Source organism: Bombina bombina, chromosome 6 (genome assembly GCF_027579735.1).
Source record: "Bombina bombina isolate aBomBom1 chromosome 6, aBomBom1.pri, whole genome shotgun sequence".
Classification (NCBI taxonomy): domain Eukaryota; kingdom Metazoa; phylum Chordata; class Amphibia; order Anura; family Bombinatoridae; genus Bombina; species Bombina bombina.
In genome coordinates, this window is record NC_069504.1 from 641,462,006 (window position 1) to 641,483,870 (window position 21,865).

General features: G+C 39.0%; 1 protein-coding gene across 1 annotated transcript in view; it reads left to right on the top strand.

Moving 5' to 3' along the window:
• Positions 1-21,865, top strand: part of LOC128663366 (ammonium transporter Rh type C-like) — a 243,097-nt gene that overhangs the window by 150,078 nt on the left and 71,154 nt on the right. Inside the window, exon 3 of the mRNA XM_053717668.1 lies at positions 10,390-10,540. Coding sequence (XP_053573643.1) covers positions 10,390-10,540 — 151 coding nt within the window. The remainder of the gene's footprint in view (positions 1-10,389; positions 10,541-21,865) is intronic.

The window sequence follows — 21,865 nt, forward strand, 5'->3', positions numbered from 1 at the left end:
AACATACAATACCCCCCCCAACATTACAACCCACCACCCACATACCCCTAATCTAACCCAAACCCCCCTTAAATAAACCTAACACTAAGCCCCTGAAGATCTTCCTACCTTGTCTTCACCTCACTGGGTTCAACGATCTGTCCAGAAGAGCTCCTCCGATGTCCTGATCCAAGCCCAAGCGGGTGGCTGAAGAGGTCCATGATCCGGATGAAGTCTTCATCCAAGCGGGAGCTGAAGAGGTCCTGCTGGCCCGACGGACTAACGACGAATGACGGTTCCTTTAAGGGACGTCAGCCAATCAGAATTTTCCTACCTTAATTCCGATTGGCTGATAGAATCCTATCAGCCAATCGGAATTCGAGGGACGCCATCTTGGATGACGTCCCTTAAAGGAACCGTCATTCGTCGTTAGTCCGTCGGGCCAGCAGGATGTTCCGCGTCAGAGGTCTGCAAGATGGATCCGGAAGAAAGAAGATTGAAGATGCCGTTGATAGAAGACTTCATCCGGATCATGGACCTCTTCAGCTCCCGCTTGGATGAAGACTTCATCCGGATCATGGACCTCTTCAGCTCCCGCTTGGATGAAGACTTCAGCCGGATCATGGACCTCTTCAGCCCCCCGCTTGGGCTTGGATCAGGACATCGGAGGAGCTCTTCTGGACAGATCATTGAACCCGGTGAGGTGAAGACAAGGTAGGAAGATCTTCAGGGGCTTAGTGTTAGGTTTATTTAAGGGGGGTTTGGGTTAGATTAGGGGTATGTGGGTGGTGGGTTGTAATGTTGGGGGGGGGTATTGTATGTTTTTTTTTACAGGCAAAAGAGCTGAATTCTTTGGGGCATGCCCCGCAAAGGGCCCTGTTCAGGGCTGGTAAGGTAAAAGAGCTTTGAACTTTAGTTATTTAGAATAGGGTAGGGCATTTTTTTATTTTGGGGGGCTTTGTTATTTTATTAGGGGGCTTAGAGTAGGTGTAATTAGTTTTAAATTGTTGTAATATTTTTCTTATGTTTGTAAATATTTTTTTATTTTTTGTAACTTAGTTCTTTTTTATTTTTTGTACTTTAGCAAGTTTGTTTAATTGTATTTATTTGTAGGAATTGTATTTAATTAATTTATTGATAGTGTAGTGTTAGGTTAATTGTAGGTAATTGTAGGTAGTTTATTTAATTAATTTATTGATAGTATAGTGTTAGGTTTAATTGTAACTTAGGTTAGGATTTCTTTTACAGGTAAATTTGTAATTATTTTAACTATTTTAGCTATTAAATAGTTCTTAACTATTTAATAGCTATTGTACCTGGTTAAAATAAATACAAAGTTACCTGTAAAATAAATATTAATCCTAAAATAGCTATAATATAATTATAATTTATATTGTAGCTATATTAGGATTTATTTTACAGGTAAGTATTTAGCTTTAAATAGGAATAATTTATTTAATAAGAGTTAATTCATTTCGTTAGATTAAAATTATATTTAACTTAGGGGGGTGTTAGTGTTAGGGTTAGACTTAGCTTTAGGGGTTAATACATTTATTAGAATAGCGGCGAGATTGGGTCGGCAGATTAGGGGTTAATAATTGAAGTTAGGTGTCGGCGATGTTAGGGAGGGCAGATTAGGGGTTAATACTATTTATTATAGGGTTAGTGAGGCGGATTAGGGGTTAATAACTTTATTATAGTATCGCTCAGGTCCGGTCGGCAGATTAGGGGTTAATAAGTGTAGTTAGGTGGAGGCGACGTTGTGGGGGGCAGATTAGGGGTTAATAAATATAATATAGGGGTCGGCGATGTTAGGGCAGCAGATTAGGGGTACATAAGCATAATGTAAGTAGCGGCGGTTTACGGAGCGGCAGATTAGGGGTTAATAATAATATGCAGGGGTCAGCGATAGTGGGGGCGGCAGATTAGGGGTTAATAAGTGTAAGGTTAGGGGTGTTTAGACTCAGGGTACATGTTAGGGTGTTAGGTGCAGACGTAGGAAGTGTTTCCCCATAGCAAACAATGGGGCTGCGTTAGGAGCTTAACGCAGCTTTTTTGCAGGTGTTAGGTTTTTTTTCAGCTCAAACAGCCCCATTGTTTCCTATGGGAGAATCGTGCACGAGCACGTTTTTGAGGCTGGCCGCTTGCGTAAGCAACTCTGGTATCGAGAGTTGAAGCTGCGTTAAAAATGCTCTACGCTCCTTTTGTGGAGCCTAACGCAGACTTTATGTGGACTCTCAATACCAGAGTTATTTTTATGGTGCGGCCAGAAAAAAGCCGGCGTTAGTTTTTCGGGTCGTTACCGACAAAACTCCAAATCTAGCCGTAAGTGTTTCTGTGAAGTTTGGTGTGAGGGGTAGAGGGAGGGGGGGTTGTAGGGGTATTTGTGATGTTGCAAGTGAGGAGATGATGGTCAGAAAGAGGAAAAGGGGAATTTGTGAAATTTGAGAGAGTGCATCGATAGCTGAAAATCACATCGAGGGAGTGACCATCTTTGTGAGTGGGAGAGTCAATCTATTGTGACAGGCTGAAAGAGGAAGTGAGTTGCAGAAGTTGCTTTGTAGAGGAGGCAGTGGGATTGTCAAGAGGGATGTTGAAGTCACCAAGAATGAGGGCAGGGGTAACTGAGGAAAGCAAATAAGGAAGCCAGACAGTAAAATTATCTAAAAATTCAGTTGAGGAGCCAGGGGGCGGTATATGACTGCAACGCGTATAGACAGGGGAGAGAATAAACAAATCATGTGTGCTTCAAATGAAGAAAATGTGAGGGAAGAGAAGGGCTGTATTTGTTGAAAGGTGCAATGAGAGGAAAGTAAAATACCAACACCACCTCCTTGTCTATTGCCAGACCTAGGAGTGTGGCTGAAGTGGAGACCCCCATGTGACAGTGCAGCAGTGGATGTTGTGTCTGAAACAGAGAGTCAGGTTTCTGTAAGTGCCAGAAAGTTGAGAGTGGGAGATAAAGAGGTCATGGTTTGAAGTGAGCTTGTTGCAAACAGAGCAAGAGTTCCAGTGTGAACAAGTGAAGGGGGTGGCGGCTTTAAATGCAAGAGGAATGAGAGTAAGGTTACCAGAGTTTAGTTTTCTTTATGAATATATATATATATATATATAATCCTGAAGAAAAAGCGCACTCCAAAGGTCTTAATATAGCTTCCACTTTAATGTGTTAATGTTTTCGAGCCTAAGCAGCTCGACCTCAGACAGACAGAAATTGAACAGTTCAATTTCTGTCTGTCTGAGGACGAGCTGCTAAGGCTCGAAAACGTTAACACATTAAACTGGAAGCTATATTAAGACCTTTGGAGTGCGCTTTTTCTTCAGGATTGTGCATTTTGTTTGCTGCACCCAAAGCTATAGTAGTGAAGTTTGGAGTGCACTTTGTCTCTTTTGTGTATATATATATATATATATATATATATATATATATATATATATGTGTGTGTGTGTGTGTGTGTGTGTACATATGTATTTATGTATTTATATGTGTATATATATATGTATTTACAGACATATATACACCTATAAACACATAAATATATATATATATCTATATATATATATATAGATGCTCAAAAAACAAAGTATTGCAGTATGCAGTGATACCTTTTTTATTGGACTAACATAATATTTAAAAGACAAGCTTTCGAGAGTTTTCCTCTCTTCCTCAGGTCTGAAGCAATACTGATCATTCTGATATAGATACACATCACATACAACAAATGGAAGGGAGGAAGGGGGGTGAGAGGGGGGGTCATAAAAGCAGAGAATGTGTCTGAAGGAGAAAATAGCTGAGAATAGCCAGAAAGAATAAATAAACAGAGGAGAGTAAATAGGTCAGATGAGAGGAAAAACAAAAAGGAAAAAGAAACCAATATAGGACAATAAGATGAGAGATTATAGAAAGTTATGGTAGTGTGTGAGAAAGCCAGAGTCTATATTAAGTCCTTCATTTCTGGTATTGAAATGTGTGATCATTTTCATCTCAAACGTCTTTCGTTCATGAGAGTCTTTGAAATTCCCTTTAAGAATTTTAATCCTGAGGTTAAGGATGGAGTGACCAGTCTGGGTGAAGTGATGACCAACAGGGGTACAATATTCATTTTCCTTGTGGTTTTTGATCGAGTGTCTGTGTAGATTCATTCTGAGATGCAGCTTTAGGCCAGTTTCTCCAATGTAGCAACCTCTGTCACACGCTGTACACTGTATCATGTGCACCACATTAGCAGATGAGCACGAATAGGATCCCTTAATATTGTATGACGCGTTGTTGTGTCTGGCTGTGTTGTTGTCACATATATGTTGACACAGTTTGCAGAGTGATTTGTTGCATTGTGCAGTGCCATTCTGTGTGCGCTTCTGTTCTGTGGTTAATTTGCTGCGGACCAATCTCTGTCTCAGGTTAGGCGGTTGTTTGAATGCTAGTATGGGGGGTTCAGGAAATATTTTTTTGAGTATGGGGTCCTCTGAAATTAGTGGTTGTAGCTCTTTAATAATTTTGCGCACTCCTTCCAGAGTAGGGTTGTAAGTGACTACTAGAGGGGTTCTTGTTTTGTTTTCCTTTTCTTTGTATTGTAGGAGTCTTTCCCGTGGTGTTTTTAGGGCAGATTTGATTTTTTTAGATATTGTCCTTTCCTTGTAGCCCTTTTGCCTAAATGACTCTGACAGTGTACTCAGGTGGTGATCTCTGTCTTTTGTGTCAGAGCAAATGCGGTGATATCTGATAGCTTGGCTGTAGATGATACCTTGTTTGGTGTGATTGGGATGGAAGCTGGAATTGTGGAGGTAGCTGTACCTGTCTGTGGGTTTTCTGTATATAGATGAATGAAGGATGCCATTGGTGACAGTTATTGTGCAGTCCAAGAAGTTCACACTATGATTTGAAAAGTCCATTTTAAGGTTTATTGACGGGTGAAATGAATTAAATGATTTGTGGAAATCTAAGAGGCTTTCTTCTGCTTCTGTCCATATTATGAAAATATCATCGATGTAACGATAATATGTATACGGTTTGTGGGGCTGAGTACATAAGAATCTGTATTCTAGGTACGCCATGAAAAGATTGGCGTATTGTGGTGACATTTTTGTGCCCATGAACAAATATCTGGCCTAATAGAAAACATTCTTAAGCCTCTTGTTATTAAGACTGATAGCTTTATACAGGACACTACAGACTTCCTTAATAAACTTAACCAGATAAATGAACTACCTAGAAACACTATACTAGTTACTATGGATGTGGAATCCTTATACAGCAACATCCCGCATAAGGATGGTATTGAGGCCTGCAGTAAATTTCTCTCATCGCACCAAACAACACACAAATATGATAGTGCAACTATTGCCCAGCTTATAGAATTCATACTCACACACAACTATTTCAGTTTTAACAACAATTACTATCTACAAATGGGCACAAAAATGTCACCACAATACGCCAATCTTTTCATGGCGTACCTAGAATACAGATTCTTATGTACTCAGCCCCACAAACCGTATACATATTATCGTTACATCGATGATATTTTCATAATATGGACAGAAGGAGAAGAAAGCCTCTTAGATTTCCACAAATCATTTAATTCATTTCACCCGTCAATAAACCTTAAAATGGACTTTTCAAATCATAGTGTGAACTTCTTGGACTGCACAATAACTGTCACCAATGGCATCCTTCATTCATCTATATACAGAAAACCCACAGACAGGTACAGCTACCTCCACAATTCCAGCTTCCATCCCAATCACACCAAACAAGGTATCATCTACAGCCAAGCTATCAGATATCACCGCATTTGCTCTGACACAAAAGACAGAGATCACCACCTGAGTACACTGTCAGAGTCATTTAGGCAAAAGGGCTACAAGGAAAGGACAATATCTAAAAAAATCAAATCTGCCCTAAAAACACCACGGGAAAGACTCCTACAATACAAAGAAAAGGAAAACAAAACAAGAACCCCTCTAGTAGTCACTTACAACCCTACTCTGGAAGGAGTGCGCAAAATTATTAAAGAGCTACAACCACTAATTTCAGAGGACCCCATACTCAAAAAAATATTTCCTGAACCCCCCATACTAGCATTCAAACAACCGCCTAACCTGAGACAGGGATTGGTCCGCAGCAAATTAACCACAGAACAGAAGCGCACACAGAATGGCACTGCACGATGCAACAAATCACTCTGCAAATTGTGTCAACATATATGTGACAACAACACAGCCAGACACAACAATGCGTCATACAATATTAAGGGATCCTATTTGTGCTCATCTGCTAATGTGGTGTACATGATACAGTGTACAGCGTGTGACAGAGGTTGCTACATTGGAGAAACTGGCCTAAAGCTGCATCTCAGAATGAATCTACACAGACACTCGATCAAAAACCACAAGGAAAATGAATATTGTACCCCTGTTGGTCATCACTTCACCCAGACTGGTCACTCCATCCTTAACCTCAGGATTAAAATTCTTAAAGGGAATTTCAAAGACTCTCATGAACGAAAGACGTTTGAGATGAAAATGATCACACATTTCAATACCAGAAATGAAGGACTTAATATAGACTCTGGCTTTCTCACACACTACCATAACTTTCTATAATCTCTCATCTTATTGTCCTATATTGGTTTCTTTTTCCTTTTTGTTTTTCCTCTCATCTGACCTATTTACTCTCCTCTGTTTATTTATTCTTTCTGGCTATTCTCAGCTATTTTCTCCTTCAGACACATTCTCTGCTTTTATGACCCCCCCTCTCACTCCCCTTCCTCCCTTCCATTTGTTGTATGTGATGTGTATTTATATCAGAATGATCAGTATTGCTTCAGACCTGAGGAAGAGAGGAAAACTCTCGAAAGCTTGTCTTTTAAATATTATGTTAGTCCAATAAAAAAGGTATCACTGCATACTGCAATACTTTGTTTTTTGAGCATCTATCTACTGGACTAACACGGCTACTCCAATCTTCACTATATATATATATATGTGTATGTGTGTGTGTGTATGTTTGTATGTGTGCATTGGAGCTCTTTACAGTTGAGAAGCTGAAAACATGCAAAAACATATTTATGCAATATTCATATTTAATAAAGGTTTTAACAATGTATTTACTGTAAATTTTTAACTATGTATTTACTGTAAATTTTTAACTATGTATTTACTGTAAATTTTTCAAATTCCAATGATCTTCACAAACATCTTTACATTCATATGTTCTAAGTATTTATAAAAAGAAATTCCTATATACATATGTATATATCTATACCTATACATAATCATATATATATATATATATATATATATATATATATATATATATGTGTACATATGTATATTTTACAAAAAAAACATCATATATATATATATATATATATATTTATGAATTAATAGAAGATATTCTATGTGAAGAATATAGGATTGTGAAATATAAATATTTCATGTCAGGTTGGCGCACTTGAGAAAACGAGATTCGATTTGCGTGACTTGTTTGGTGTTAGTTTTTTCCCACTTTTTTTGCTCCATTGACTTCTATGGGGGAATATGTGAATGCACTTGCGAAATACTACGTTTGGCTTTTTGTGCTCTTCGGGTTATTGCAAGAGCAAAAACAGTTTACTTTCGACTCATAATACATTAAATAGTACTCATAATCTAGCCCTTTATTGTTAACATCACTAAAAAAAAGTATATAATATCTTTTCTAGTGGTGCGCTGACAAATTGGAGATGGACATTTGGCCGACAGCATTCTTTCAGAAGAACATTTGGCCGACGGACAGAATGCAGAAGCATGTTCCGAGTTCGACCGAGGGCAGATAGGCTCCAGAGTGCTCTGTTCTTATCGGAGCCTCGGGCGCTGCACCCGCCTCTGGGAACCTAACCATGGGTCCCAGCCCGCACGTCTTGTAATTCTCTGTCTGGGAAATTATCTATCTATCGAATCTATCTATTTATCTATCTATCTATCTATCTACAGAGAGTGCAGAATTATTAGGCAAGTTGTATTTTTGAGGATTAATTTTATTATTGAACAACAACCATGTTCTCAATGAACCCAAAAAACTCATTAATATCAAAGCTGAATAGTTTTGGAAGTAGTTTTTAGTTTGTTTTAGTTCTAGCTATTTTAGGGGGATATCTGTGTGTGCAGGTGACTATTACTGTGCATAATTATTAGGCAACTTAACAAAAAACAAATATATACCCATTTCAATTATTTATTTTTACCAGTGAAACCAATATAACATCTCAACATTCACAAATATACATTTCTGACATTCAAAATCAAAACAAAAACAAATCAGTGACCAATATAGCCACCTTTCTTTGCAAGGACACTCAAAAGCCTGCCATCCATGGATTCTGTCAGTGTTTTGATCTGTTCACCATCAACATTGCGTGCAGCAGCAACCACAGCCTCCCAGACACTGTTCAGAGAGGTGTACTGTTTTCCCTCCTTGTAAATCTCACATTTGATGATGGACCACAGGTTCTCAATGGGGTTCAGATCAGGTGAACAAGGAGGCCATGTCATTAGATTTTCTTCTTTTATACCCTTTCTTGCCAGCCACGCTGTGGAGTACTTGGACGCGTGTGATGGAGCATTGTCCTGCATGAAAATCATGTTTTTCTTGAAGGATGCAGACTTCTTCCTGTACCACTGCTTGAAGAAGGTGTCTTCCAGAAACTGGCAGTAGAACTGGGAGTTGAGCTTGACTCCATCCTCAACCCGAAAAGGCCCCACAAGCTCATCTTTAATGATACCAGCCCAAACCAGTACTCCACCTCCACCTTGCTGGCGTCTGAGTTGGACTGGAGCTCTCTGCCCTTTACCAATCCAGCCACGGGCCCATCCATCTGGCCCATCAAGACTCACTCTCATTTCATCAGTCCATAAAACCTTAGAAAAATCAGTCTTGAGATATTTCTTGGCCCAGTCTTGACGTTTCAGCTTGTGTGTCTTGTTCAGTGGTGGTCGTCTTTCAGCCTTTCTTACCTTGGCCATGTCTCTGAGTATTGCACACCTTGTGCTTTTGGGCACTCCAGTGATGTTGCAGCTCTGAAATATGGCCAAACTGGTGGCAAGTGGCATCTTGGCAGCTGCACGCTTGACTTTTCTCAGTTCATGGGCAGTTATTTTGCGCCTTGGTTTTTCCACACGCTTCTTGCGACCCTGTTGACTATTTTGAATGAAACGCTTGATTGTTCGATGATCACGCTTCAGAAGCTTTGCAATTTTAAGAGTGCTGCATCCCTCTGCAAGATATCTCACTATTTTTGACTTTTCTGAGCCTGTCAAGTCCTTCTTTTGACCCATTTTGCCAAAGGAAAGGAAGTTGCCTAATAATTATGCACACCTGATATAGAGTGTTGATGTCATTAGACCACACCCCTTCTCATTACAGAGATGCACATCACCTAATATGCTTAATTGGTAGTAGGCTTTCGAGCCTATACAGCTTGGAGTAAGACAACATGCATAAAGAGGATGATGTGGTCAAAATACTCATTTGCCTAATAATTCTGCACTCCCTGTATCTATCGAATCTATCAAATTTATCTATCTATCAAACCAATGTATCTATCTAATCTTTCTATCTATCTAATCTATCTATCTCATGGCCGAACTGTTATCTGACACCCACTTGTCTGTCGGACTATTATCCGTCGGCCAAATGTCTGTCAGCCAAATGTCCGTTGGCTAACAGTTCGGCCACGCTTTTCTAGTAGTTCTATTTTCCAGCTTGGCTGATTGCAAAATTGGTTGTTTGATCATAACTATCTATTCTAGTCACATACAGAATTATATAGATAAATACAAACAAGCACAAAATAAAGTATATATTCAAAATAGATTTGACATATCTACAAAAATTGCTTCATTAATCATCAGCTTTTATCTATTATGTTAGATTCAATTTTACAATACTGTAACATTGCGTTACATATGCATTATTGTATTATAATGCTGAAACAGAAGTAGGCCTTAACAATAATTTCTCTACTCATAGAACAATTTACCCTACATGACATCATCAATTTCATCATCAACTATATCACCAAAGATTCCAAATGATTTTTTCTTTAATGCAGGAAAACCTGCAAAGAAAATAGTAAATCAGTGCTGAATGTACGCTAAAAACACTTTTACCAAATCGTATGTTATTACTTACGGTATTAATGGGTAACATGCTATAATGGTGTTAACCCACATTATTCCATTGGTTTAGGCTAATTTATTATTATTATTATTAATAATAATAATAATAATAATACAAAAATCATTATTTATTATTTAGTAGGCCTACATCATATGCAATTCTTAAGATTTTTTTCTTTACAGGATCCATAAATGCCAACAATGGTTAAACATACTAAATCAGACATATGTCATTTTTTTTTCTTGCAGCCTTATAAATGCTGACTTCTGTGTGGGATCCGTTTGCATCGCCTTTGGTGGAGTCTTGGGCAAAGTGAGCCCAGTGCAAGTCTTGGTGATGACTCTGTTTCAGGTTACTCTCTTTGCAGTGAATGAGTGGATCCTACTAGAAAAGTTACACGTAAGATATTTTCCCCTTGTAGCATTTTTAAGTTATAAAGGTTATTATTGGTTATAAAATTAACAAAACACTTTCTGTACACTGCAAGTTAGGTCTAATTTGTACTCAAATTATTTCACTTGTCATTTTATAACAATGATTTAGTTGTCCTGTTTTCATGGGTTTGCATAACAGTTTTTTAGAAGAATGTATTTTGAAGTAGATTCATCATCTGGAGAAATATATTATTTTTGTCTTTTTCAGAATGTTACATATTCAATATACAGCATTTAGCGAGGTTGAGCGAACAAGATTCGCTACAGTGAATCATGTCCGCTCGACCTTTGGTAAATCTATCCCTTGGTATCTGTGATGAGAGTGGGAAGTGACGTCACCGGATGGGGGCGTGGTTTAGGGCCGTTATTGTCTATGTTGCAGTTACCAAGTTAGATGTGTTGTGCAAGCTGTATACTTCTATGCTCTGCAATAAAATAGCATTGTACCTTCTATGCTGTGTCCTGCATCTCATGACATGGTGTCAGAAGTACTGGCCTGCGCTTCTGTTTCCTGATTAATGACGATGTCGAAGTTTACCCCACCTGAGCCTTTTGATTTCTCTCAGCCTGCAGCTTGGCCCACATGGCGTCAGCGGTTTCAGCGCTTCAGGATCGCTTCCAAGCTGGACAAGGAGAGTGGTGAAGTACAAGTTAATTCTTAATTCTAAAGTCAGTGTTCAATGCACTTTTTATGAAGGGGAAGAATTTGACTTTGAAATAGTTATGAACAAACTCAGTGCCCACTTTGTACCCAAAAGAAATGTGATTCATGAGAGGGCTTGTTTTCACAAACGTGCCCAGCGTGTGGGAGAATCTGTGGAGTCATTTGTGCGCAGCCTGTATGAATATAGCTGAATTCTGTGAGTTTGGTGTTGCTAAAGAGGAACAAATCAGAGACAGAATAGTCATAGGAATTGCAGATGCTGAAGTCTCACTGAAGCTACAGTTGGAGGCTGAATTGACGTTAGATGGGGCTATTAGGATGGCCCGCCAGAGTGAACTGGTGAAAAAGCAAAGTGCTGATCTGAGGTCTAAGAGTATTGTGGATGAAGTGCAGCAGTTCAGGAGAGCTGCTAGTGAAAGGTACAGTGTGAACGGTAGACCAAGGGCAACAGATAGGCCCAGAAGCAGATGGGCGCAGCATGCTCGCTGCATGCAGTGTAACCATACCCATGTTCAGAGTGTGGTATGCCCTGCTAAAGATAAAATATGTAGAAAATTTAACCAAATGGGCAATTTTGAAGTGGTGTGTAATACCGAATACATTAAAGAAATGCAGGTGGATAGTGACCAGGAGGGTCAAGAAGTGTCCTTTGTTGGGTCTGTTGTTGAATGGTCTGGTTCAGATGAAGATTAGCGGGTTACTCTTACTGTAATGGAAGCCAAAGTTGCCTTTAAGATTGACACAGGAGCAGACATCACTGTTATGTCCCTTGCAGCATTCATAAAACTGCCTCGACAGCCTCAGCTGGCGAATGTTACAACAAAAGTTCATAGTCCTGGTGGCCGCATCGATTGTGCAGGGAAGTTTCTTGCCAGCTGCGAGTACAAGCAGAGGAAATTCACCATGTGGGTACATGTGATTAGAGGTCAGTGTGTTAACAACCAATTGAGCAGAAAAGCAGCCTGTGGTTTGGGCCTGGTCGCCAGAGTGAATGAGATTTCAGAAGACATGTTCGGTGAATTGGGCCTCCTGAATTGCAACCCAATCCTAAAATCACTTAAAGGTGACGCAGCATTACCACTCCTCGTAGAATTCCATTCCCGCTCATGCCTCAAGTGGAGAAGGAACTTCTGCATGTGCCTGTTGCGAAGAAAAACGGGAAGGTACGCATCTGCGTAGATTTGAAAAGTCTGAATGAGGTGGTGAAGAGAGAGAGATATGTGCTGCTGACACTTGAAGACATAGCTCTGAAATTGGCTGGGGTGAAGTTCTTCCCTACACTGGATGCTTCCAGTGGCTTCTGGCAGATACCTCTAGATCCAAAGTGCCGCAAACTGACTACCTTCATTACACCTGTAGCTCGGTTTTGCTTCTGCAGACTCCCCATCGGGATATCCTCTGCTCCTGAAATCTTTCAAAGAGAGATGAGTTCTCTCCTAAGAGACCACAAGGGCACGGCAGTCGTCATGGACGACATTTTGGTGTATGGGTCTACATTGGAAGAACATGATCAGCGATTGAGCTGTGTGCTGCAGACCATTAGAGAGTCCGGGCTGAAATTAAATAAGGAGAAATGCCATTTTAGGAAAGCTGAGTTATGTTACTTTGGGCATATCATCAATGGGGATGGCATCAAGCCGGAACCCGATAAAATCCGTGCTATTGAACAGATGAAAAGTCCTTCTGATGTATATGAGCTGAGACAAATATTGGGCCTTGTAAATTATGTGGGCAGGTTCCTTCCAGATTTATCCACAATACTACACCCTATCACAGAGTTGCTAAAGAAAGATGTTGCCTGGATCTGGGGACCTTCACAGGAAGAATCCTTTGTGCAGGCCAAGTCCCTGCTGGGGTCTGCCCCAGTGTTGGGGTTCTATGACCATTCCAAAAAGACTATGGTTAGTGCTGATGCAAGCAGTTATGGGTTAGGGGCCGCCCTCCTGCAGTTGAATGAGAACAAACTACAGCCCATTGCCTACTGTTCCCATACACTGACGGCTGCTGAGTCGAAATACGCCCAAATTGAGAAAGTGTGCCTGGCTGCAGTTTGGGCCTGTGAGCGCTTCCAGCGTTACCTAGTGGGTTTAGAGAAATTTAGTCTGGAGACTGACCATAAACCGCTAGTCCCTCTAATCAACTCCTATGATATTGACAAAAACACCCCTAAGATGCCAGAGACTTCTGATGAGGCTGCTCAGGTTCAACATTCAGGCAGTGCATGTGCTGGGGAAACAACTGGTAGTGGCAGATACACTTTCTAGGCTCCCGCTGACTGCTGCTGAAGAATCTTCAACGGAATCAGATGTGAAAGTGTATGTAGATTCAGTTCTGGCCTCCAAATCCATTTTTTCAGGGAAGCTAGAACAAATAAGAAAGGAGACATATTTAGATACAGACTTTCAAGAAGTTATTAAGTACATAAAAGAAGGTTGGCCCGAGAGCCGGGCAGCCTGGATGTCTTTAAGTTCTTACCAGTCAGAAAGGTCGCAGCTCACTGAGCTGGATGGGTTAGTGCTGTTCCAGGACCGCATTGTTATTCCTGTTAGCATGCGGCAGGAGGTGTTAAGCAGGATTCATGATGGCCACTTGGGCATTACAAAGTGCAGAGAAAGGGCAGCTACGGCAGGATGAGGACCTGGGATCAGTTCCGACATTGCAAGCCATGTGTCAAAATGTGCCTTTTGCCGGGAACGCCAGCCTACTCAGAGAAGGGAGCCCTGGATTTCTACTCCACTGCCTGCAGGCCCATGGCAGATAATAGCTGCTGATTTGTGCGAACTGCATGGGAAAAAGTACCTAGTCATGATTGAATACTATTCCAGGTATTTGGAGATTGCACCCTTGAATGAGATCACAAGTCAAGCCGTTATCACTCGTCTCAAGAGCTTGTTCGCCTTGTGGGGCATACCAATGGAGTTAGTGAGTGATAACCGAATGCAGTTTGCTTCCACGGAGTTCAGTTCTTTCAGCAGTGAATATGATTTTGTCCATTCCATGTCAAATCCACATTACCCGCAGGCCAATGGAATGGCTGTAAGGGCAGTTCAAACAACAAAGTTCATTTTGAAGCAATCTGAGCCGTATCTAGCCCTCTTGTCCTATAGGGTGACTCCCATTCAAGCCACGGGTTTTAGCCCGGCACAGCTGATGCTAGGACGTCAGATTTGCACCACCTTACCCTCTGTGGGTGTCTTCCAGCCAACTAGCTCTATTCCTCGGGACGAGGTCCTTAGCAGGGATGAAGAGACAAAAAGGGGCAATCGATTCTTCTATGACAGAAGACACTCTGTGAGGCCCTTGAAGGAGCTGAATGCGAGGCAAAGTGTCAGAATTAAACTGGATGACTGGATGATGAGAAGAAATGGAAGACGCCTGCTACGGTAATTGGACGCTCTCCAGAACCAAGGTCTTATATAGTCCTTACTGATGGAGGGACAGTCACACGTCGAAATCAAAAATATCTTCAGCCTGTACCTGAGAGCTTGGAAGTGGATTTCTCAGTACCACCGCTGGTGGGATCCCCTGTTTTAAGAGGGGTGCCTTCCTCTCAGCAAGATCACAGCTGGGATACATCTTTGCCTCCAGTAGACTCTCAATCACCTTTTTCTGTATCAGAGGACAGTTCATGTCGAATGACATAAAGTGGAAGAGTGGTGAAACTTCCAGCCCGATATCGGGATTAGCACTAGTTAGAGCAGTGACCGGAAGTATGGGCAGAATAATCCCATGGTCACTGTGGACTTGGGTAGTCTACCCCGCTGTGGACTAGGGTAGTCCACCCCAATGTTCAAGTCAGGATGTAATTCATGTTGTTTATACAGATATTCTCTTTAACTTGTTATTTGTTGTATACTAAACAAAACTATTTTAGTATGCTTCTTGTATACCTTGCTATTTGATGTATTAAAAAAAAAATGTATGCTTTGTCCTTTGAAAAGGGGGAAGATGTGATGAGAGTGGGAAGTGACATCACCGGATGGGGGCGTGGTTTAGGGCCGTTATTGTCTATGTCGCAGTTACCAAGTTAGATGTGTTGTTCAAGCTGTATACTTCTATGCTCTGCAATAAAATAGCATTGTTCCTTCTATGCTGTTTCCTGCATCTCATGACAGTATCCATAGTTGAAGGAGCAGTTTTGCACTACTGGGAGCTAGCTGAAAGCCAATGATAAGAGGCATATGTGTGCAGCCACCAATCAGCAGCTTTTAAGCCTAAGTATTCTTTTCAATAAAGAATACAAAGACAATAAAACAAATTATATAATAGAAATACATTGGAAATTTATTTAAAATTGCATGCTCTCCATGAATCTCGAAATTAAAAAATTGTAACTCCCCAGAGAAGGGGTAGCTCTTTGCTAATTATTATATAACCACGGGATAAAAATCCTGTAACGTATGCTGCCTTGTTATTTTAAAGGTTCTGTCTGGTCTGGCCTAAGTAGATCCAAAAACTATTTTCAGATTTGAAATACCCTAAAACTAAATTAGATGTTTCAGACCAGTATAACCTCTTAAATGTACTTATATTCATTTGTTATCATTTACACCGACTCACTGAAGTTGATATTTATAAAACCAAGACTTTTTTCTAACTTTGATACAAGAACCATTTTTCTCTATATTGTATAGTGATATTGTAGAGTGTATGTGTGTTGTATCAATCCACCTACATAAGTGTAGTATAAAATAAGCATTTTGAAAAGAAAAAAAAAAAATCACACGTGTATGCTGTTTTTTGTTGTAAGCTGACAAAGTAATTTCCCATTCAATGGTTAAAACTTCTGGCCATGAAAGTCTGAAAAAAAGACTACAAACAGAGTATGAAAATCACACAAAAAGAAGGAATGCAAATGTAAATGACTCAGAAATATTGTATAAATAATTCTGTTGGTTTTACTAATTTAGGCCAAGAATACAAGTCGCAAACTTTTTTCTTTTGAGCTTGAGTTCTAACTGTGCTCATGTTAAAAAAATAGCTTGGGTATAACAAGTTGAAAGTAAAAAGTTAGCACGCGAGCAAAATACGTCAGAACATAGGATATCATAACCGCACTAACTCCTTCTCCTCATGTCTAACAAGTATGACATTTCCAGATTCCTAATTCAAAAAGATTGTCATGGATAATAAATTCCAGTTAATGGAATAGGAATATTGTTCCTCCCCCTGTAAACTGACTGGACGTCTTTAGATCACGTGATCAGAAAGTTGGAACATCATTGGCAAAAGGCTATATCATACATAATAGTATGATGCAATAATGGGCTTGTATAATTAAATAGCTAATGATTGGTCAGTTGAGGATATTTAACTCCAGCATGGGTTACAATCCAGTCCGCCTTGGTTAAAGCCGAAGAGCGAAATGCGTATCAGGCGATACTGATACTATGGGTGTTTTTGTAGCTTAGCAATAATGAATGAAATACTTACCTGAGATTTTATTTCAGTAGTTTAACGCCCTGACCCAAAAAGTTTTAATAATTGCACAATATTTCACTGTAAGAACATTTAAATATGTTTGGTTACACACTGAGGCCTACTTATCAAGCCATCAATTTACTTGCATTCGACAGCACCAATACGCTCGTCTGACATCGCCTAACATCGTGGTCAAAAAGCTGCGCACCAAGTACGGGGTGATGATGACTGTTGTTAACTAAACATTCATCGATCTCGCTGCTATTCGACTTTTTCACAGCTTTATGTATACACCGCCACTATACTAAACTGTTTAACCCCTATCCCGCCGCTCCCAGACCCCGCCGCAACTAAATAAAGTTATTAACCCCTATCCCGCCGCTCCCGGAGCCCACCACAACTCTAATAAATGTATTAACCCCTATCCCGCCGCTCCCGGAGCCCACCGCAACTCAATAACGTTATTAACCCTTATCCCGCTGCTTCGCGATACCGCCACAACTCTAATAAACCTATTAACCCCCATTCCACCGCTCCTGGACTCCGCCGAAACTAACTAAATGTATTAACCCCTAAACCTCTGGCCTCCCACATCACTACCACTTACTAAACCTATTAACCCCTAAACTGCCAGCCCCTCACATCGCCATAAACTAAATTAACCTATTAACCACTTAACCTAACAATCCGCTAACTATATAATAAATATTAACTCATCCCTATCTTATAATAAATTAAAACTTACCTTTAGATTTAAATTATACTATATTAAACTAATAATTAACCTACCCTGTTATACTAAAATTACATTAACTATATTAAACTATTAATTAATCTACCCTAACTGTTATACTACAAATTAAATTAACTAAATTACATATTTAAAAACCTAACCCTTCTCAAATAATTTAAATCTACTATTAAAAATTACAAAGTTACAAAAAACTAACAACTAAGTTACTAAAAATAACAAATAAAAACCTTAGCCTACAATAAACTACCAATGGCCCTTAAAAGGGCCTTTTGCGGGGCATTGCCCCAAAGAAATCAGCTCTTTTACCTGTAAATAAAAAATACAAATACCCCCCAACAGTAAAATCCACCACCCACACAACCAAACCACCCAAATAAAAACCTTATCTAAAAAAACTAAGCCCCCCATTGCCCTGAAAAGGGCATTTGTATGGACGTTGCCCTTAAAAGGGCATTTAGCTCTTTTTCAAAAGCCCAAACCCTAATCTAAAATTAAAACCCACCCAATAAACCCTTAAAAATGCCTAACACTAACCCCCAAAGATCCACTTACAGTTTCTGAAGAGCCGACATCCATCCTTAACGAAGAGGCAGAAGTCCTCATCGAAGCGGCCGAAGTCTTCATCCAAGTCCACAGAAGTCTTCATCCAGACTGCATCTTCTATCTTCATCCATCCGGCGCGGAGCGGCTCCATCTTCAAGACATCCGACGTGGAGCATCCTCTTCTTATGACGTCTTTTTCCGAATGAAGGTTCCTTTAAATGACATCATCCAAGATGGCGTCCCTTAGATTCCATGTGGCTGATAGAATTGAGCTTCCATTCTATTTGCTATTCCAATCAGCCAATAGAATGCGAGCTCAATCCTATTGGCTGATTGGATGTCTTGAAGATGGAGCCGCTCCACTCCGGATGGATGAAGATAGAAGATGCCGTCTGGATGAATACTTCTGCAGGCTTGGATGAAGACTTTGGCCACTTCGATGAGGACTTCTGCCGCTTCGTTGAGGATGGATGTCAGCTCTTCAGAAACTGTAAGTGGATCTTCGGGGTTTAGTGTTAGGCTTTTTTAAGGGTTTATTGGGTGGGTTTTAATTTTAGATTAAGGTTTGGGCTTTTGAAAAAGAGCTAAATGCCCTTTTAAGGGCAATGCCCACACAAATGCACTTTTCAGGACAATGGGGAGCTTAGGTTTTTTAGATTAGGTTTTTATTTTGGGGGTTTGGTTGTGTGGGTGGTGGGTTTTACTGTTGGGGGGTATTTGTATTTTTTATTTACAGGTAAAAGAGCTGATTTATTTGGGGCAATGCCCCACAAAAGGCCCTTTTAAGGGTCATTGGTAGTTTATTGTAGGTTAGGGTTTTTTTATTTTGGGGGGGCTTTTTTATTTTCATAGGGCTCTTAGATTAGGTGTAATTAGTTTAAATATTTTTAATAATTTATTTTTTATTTTGTGTAATTTAGTGTTTATTATTTTTTGTAACTTAGTTGTTAGTTTTTTTGTAACTTTGTAATTTTTAATAGTAGATTTAAATTATTTGAGTAGGGATAGGTTTTTAAATATGTAATTTAGTTAATTTAATTTGTAGTTTAATGTACTTTTAGTATAACAGGGTAGATTAATTATTAGTTTAATATAGTTTAAGAATTTAATTTTTGTATAACAGTTAGGGTAGGTTAATTAATAGTTTAATATAGTTTAATGTAATTTTAGTATAACAGTTAGGGTAGGTTAATTAATAGTTTAATATAGTTTAATTTAAATCTAAAGGTAAGTTTTAATTCATTATAAGATAGGGATGAGTTATATATATATATATATATATATATATATTTTTTTTTTTTTTTTTTTTTATTTATTCTTTTTATTAAAGAGTTACAGGTACAATGAGTTAGATGCATACAATGACATGCCAGATCACAGCAACATTACATTTCATATCCTGAATTAAGCACAACATGTTGAATATTGATACAATGTCATTACTGATACAGTTGTTATCAGAGAATACAAAGAGGGTTAACAGCTCATTTTCATAACATATGGCACATATGTTATCTGCTAGTTTACGATTAGAACAGTGTTATAGTATGGATCAATCCATGCAGTGAGGGCTATATCAACATCAGCTGCTTGTTATTTCCCACTGCACCTGCACCTCTTAATTTTTATATTAGTTTAAACAACACAACATATAACAAATCAATAACATAAGACTCACTAACCTAAACATATAAACTAAAACTAAATCACCCCAATCCCAAGTATTTTTAGAGGCATGTGGATAACTGCCTAATAAAAGATGGACATGTTGATATATTAATATTAATACAATCCCCAGCTTTTAATGAATGGAAGACACCAGTATAAGAGCTTGTTTTCTCAATGGGTTAAGAGATGCTCCAGCAGATATATACCTGTATCACATATTGAATTTAGGGATTAAAAAAAAGGTATTACTTCAGGCATTCCAAAGGGGTTTAGAAGAGGCAAAACCTAGAGGGACATTAGGGTACCAAGATAACGCCCAATTGAGCTGGAAACGTATAGGTTTGCCTCTGAGCTTAGTATGATGAGCTGGGTTGCGATATAAACAGCGCTTTTCTGCAATACCTTCAATATGTAAAGGGAGCTGCATAAGTATAGCCAACTTTAGCTAGGATGCTATAAGCTCTGATAAATCTCTGGGATAGCACTCACAATGCAGCCCCATATAGATGCAGCCTGTCAAGACTGCAGAACATTTATAGGAATTAATGATGAATTAGTAGTTAGGTGAGATTGGATTTAAAAGGTAGGACTTTATAAGTAAGACTATATAAAGTATATTTAATTTGGGGTGGAGCACTAATGAATTACTAGCAGGTTATGTTGCACAGAGTTCAGCCCCTGTCTCCCTCAGCTTATTCAGTTTACATCCTGTACATTATACCTATGCAGTTAACCTAGAATGAGCCAGAAAGGGAGCTGTTATAACCCATTGGTATTTAGAATACATAAAGATACAGAAGCCATATTTCAAGTAGAACTCTTAGCACCATGTATTCAGGGGAGCTGTGTGAGGATCAAACAAAACTAAGGCTTAGATTTAGAGTTTGGCGGTAGCCGTGAAAACCAGCATTAGAGGCTCCTAACGCTGGTTTTGGGCTACCGCCGGTATTTGGAGTCAGTCAGGAAAGGGTCTAACGCTCACTTTCCAGCCGCGACTTTTCCATACCGCAGATCCCCTTAAGTCAATTGCGTATCCTATCTTTTCAATGGGATCTTTCTAACTCCGGTATTTAGAGTCGTGGCTGAAGTGAGCGTTAGAATTCTAACGACAAAACTCCAGCCGCAGAAAAAAGTCAGGAGTTAAGAGCTTTCTGGGCTAACGCCGGTTCATAAAGCTCTTAACTACTGTGCTCTAAAGTACACTAACACCCATAAACTACCTATGTACCCCTAAACCGAGGTCCCCCCACATCGCCGCCACTCAATTAAATTTTTTTAACCCCTAATCTGCCGACCGCCACCTACGTTATACTTATGTACCCCTAATCTGCTGCCCCTAACACCGCCGACCCCTATATTATATTTATTAACCCCTAATCTGCCCCCCTCAACGTCGCCTCCACCTGCCTACACTTATTAACCCCTAATCTGCCGAGCGGATCTCACCGCTACTATAATAAAGTTATTAACCCCTAATCCGCCTCACTCCCGCCTCAATAACCCTATAATAAATAGTATTAACCCCTAATCTGCCCTCCCTAACATCGCTGACACCTAACTTCAATTATTAAGCCCTAATCTGCCAACCGAATCTCGCCGCTATTCTAATAAATGGATTAACCCCTAAAGCTAAGTCTAACCCTAACACTAACACCCCCCTAAGTTAAATATAATTTAAATCTAACTAAATAAATTAACTCTTATTAAATAAATTATTCCTATTTAAAGCTAAATACTTACCTGTAAAATAAATCCTAATATAGCTACAATATAAATTATTATTATATTATAGCTATTTTAGGATTTATATTTATTTTACAGGTAACTTTGTATTTATTTTAACCAGGTACAATAGCTATTAAATAGTTAAGAACTATTTAATAGCTAAAATAGTTAAAATAATTACAAAATTACCTGTAAAATAAATCCTAACCTAAGTTACAATTAAACCTAACACTACACTATCAATAAATAAATTAAATAAACTACCTACAATTATCTACAATTAAACCTAACACTACACTATCAATATATTAATTAAATAAAATACCTACAATTATCTACAATTCAACCTAACACTAAACTATCAATAAATAAATTAAATACAATTCCTACAAATAAATACAATTAAATAAACTAACTCAAGTACAAAAAATAAAAAAGAACTAAGTTACAAAAAATAAAAAAATATTTACAAATATTAGAAAAAAATTACAACAATTTTAAACTAATTACACCTA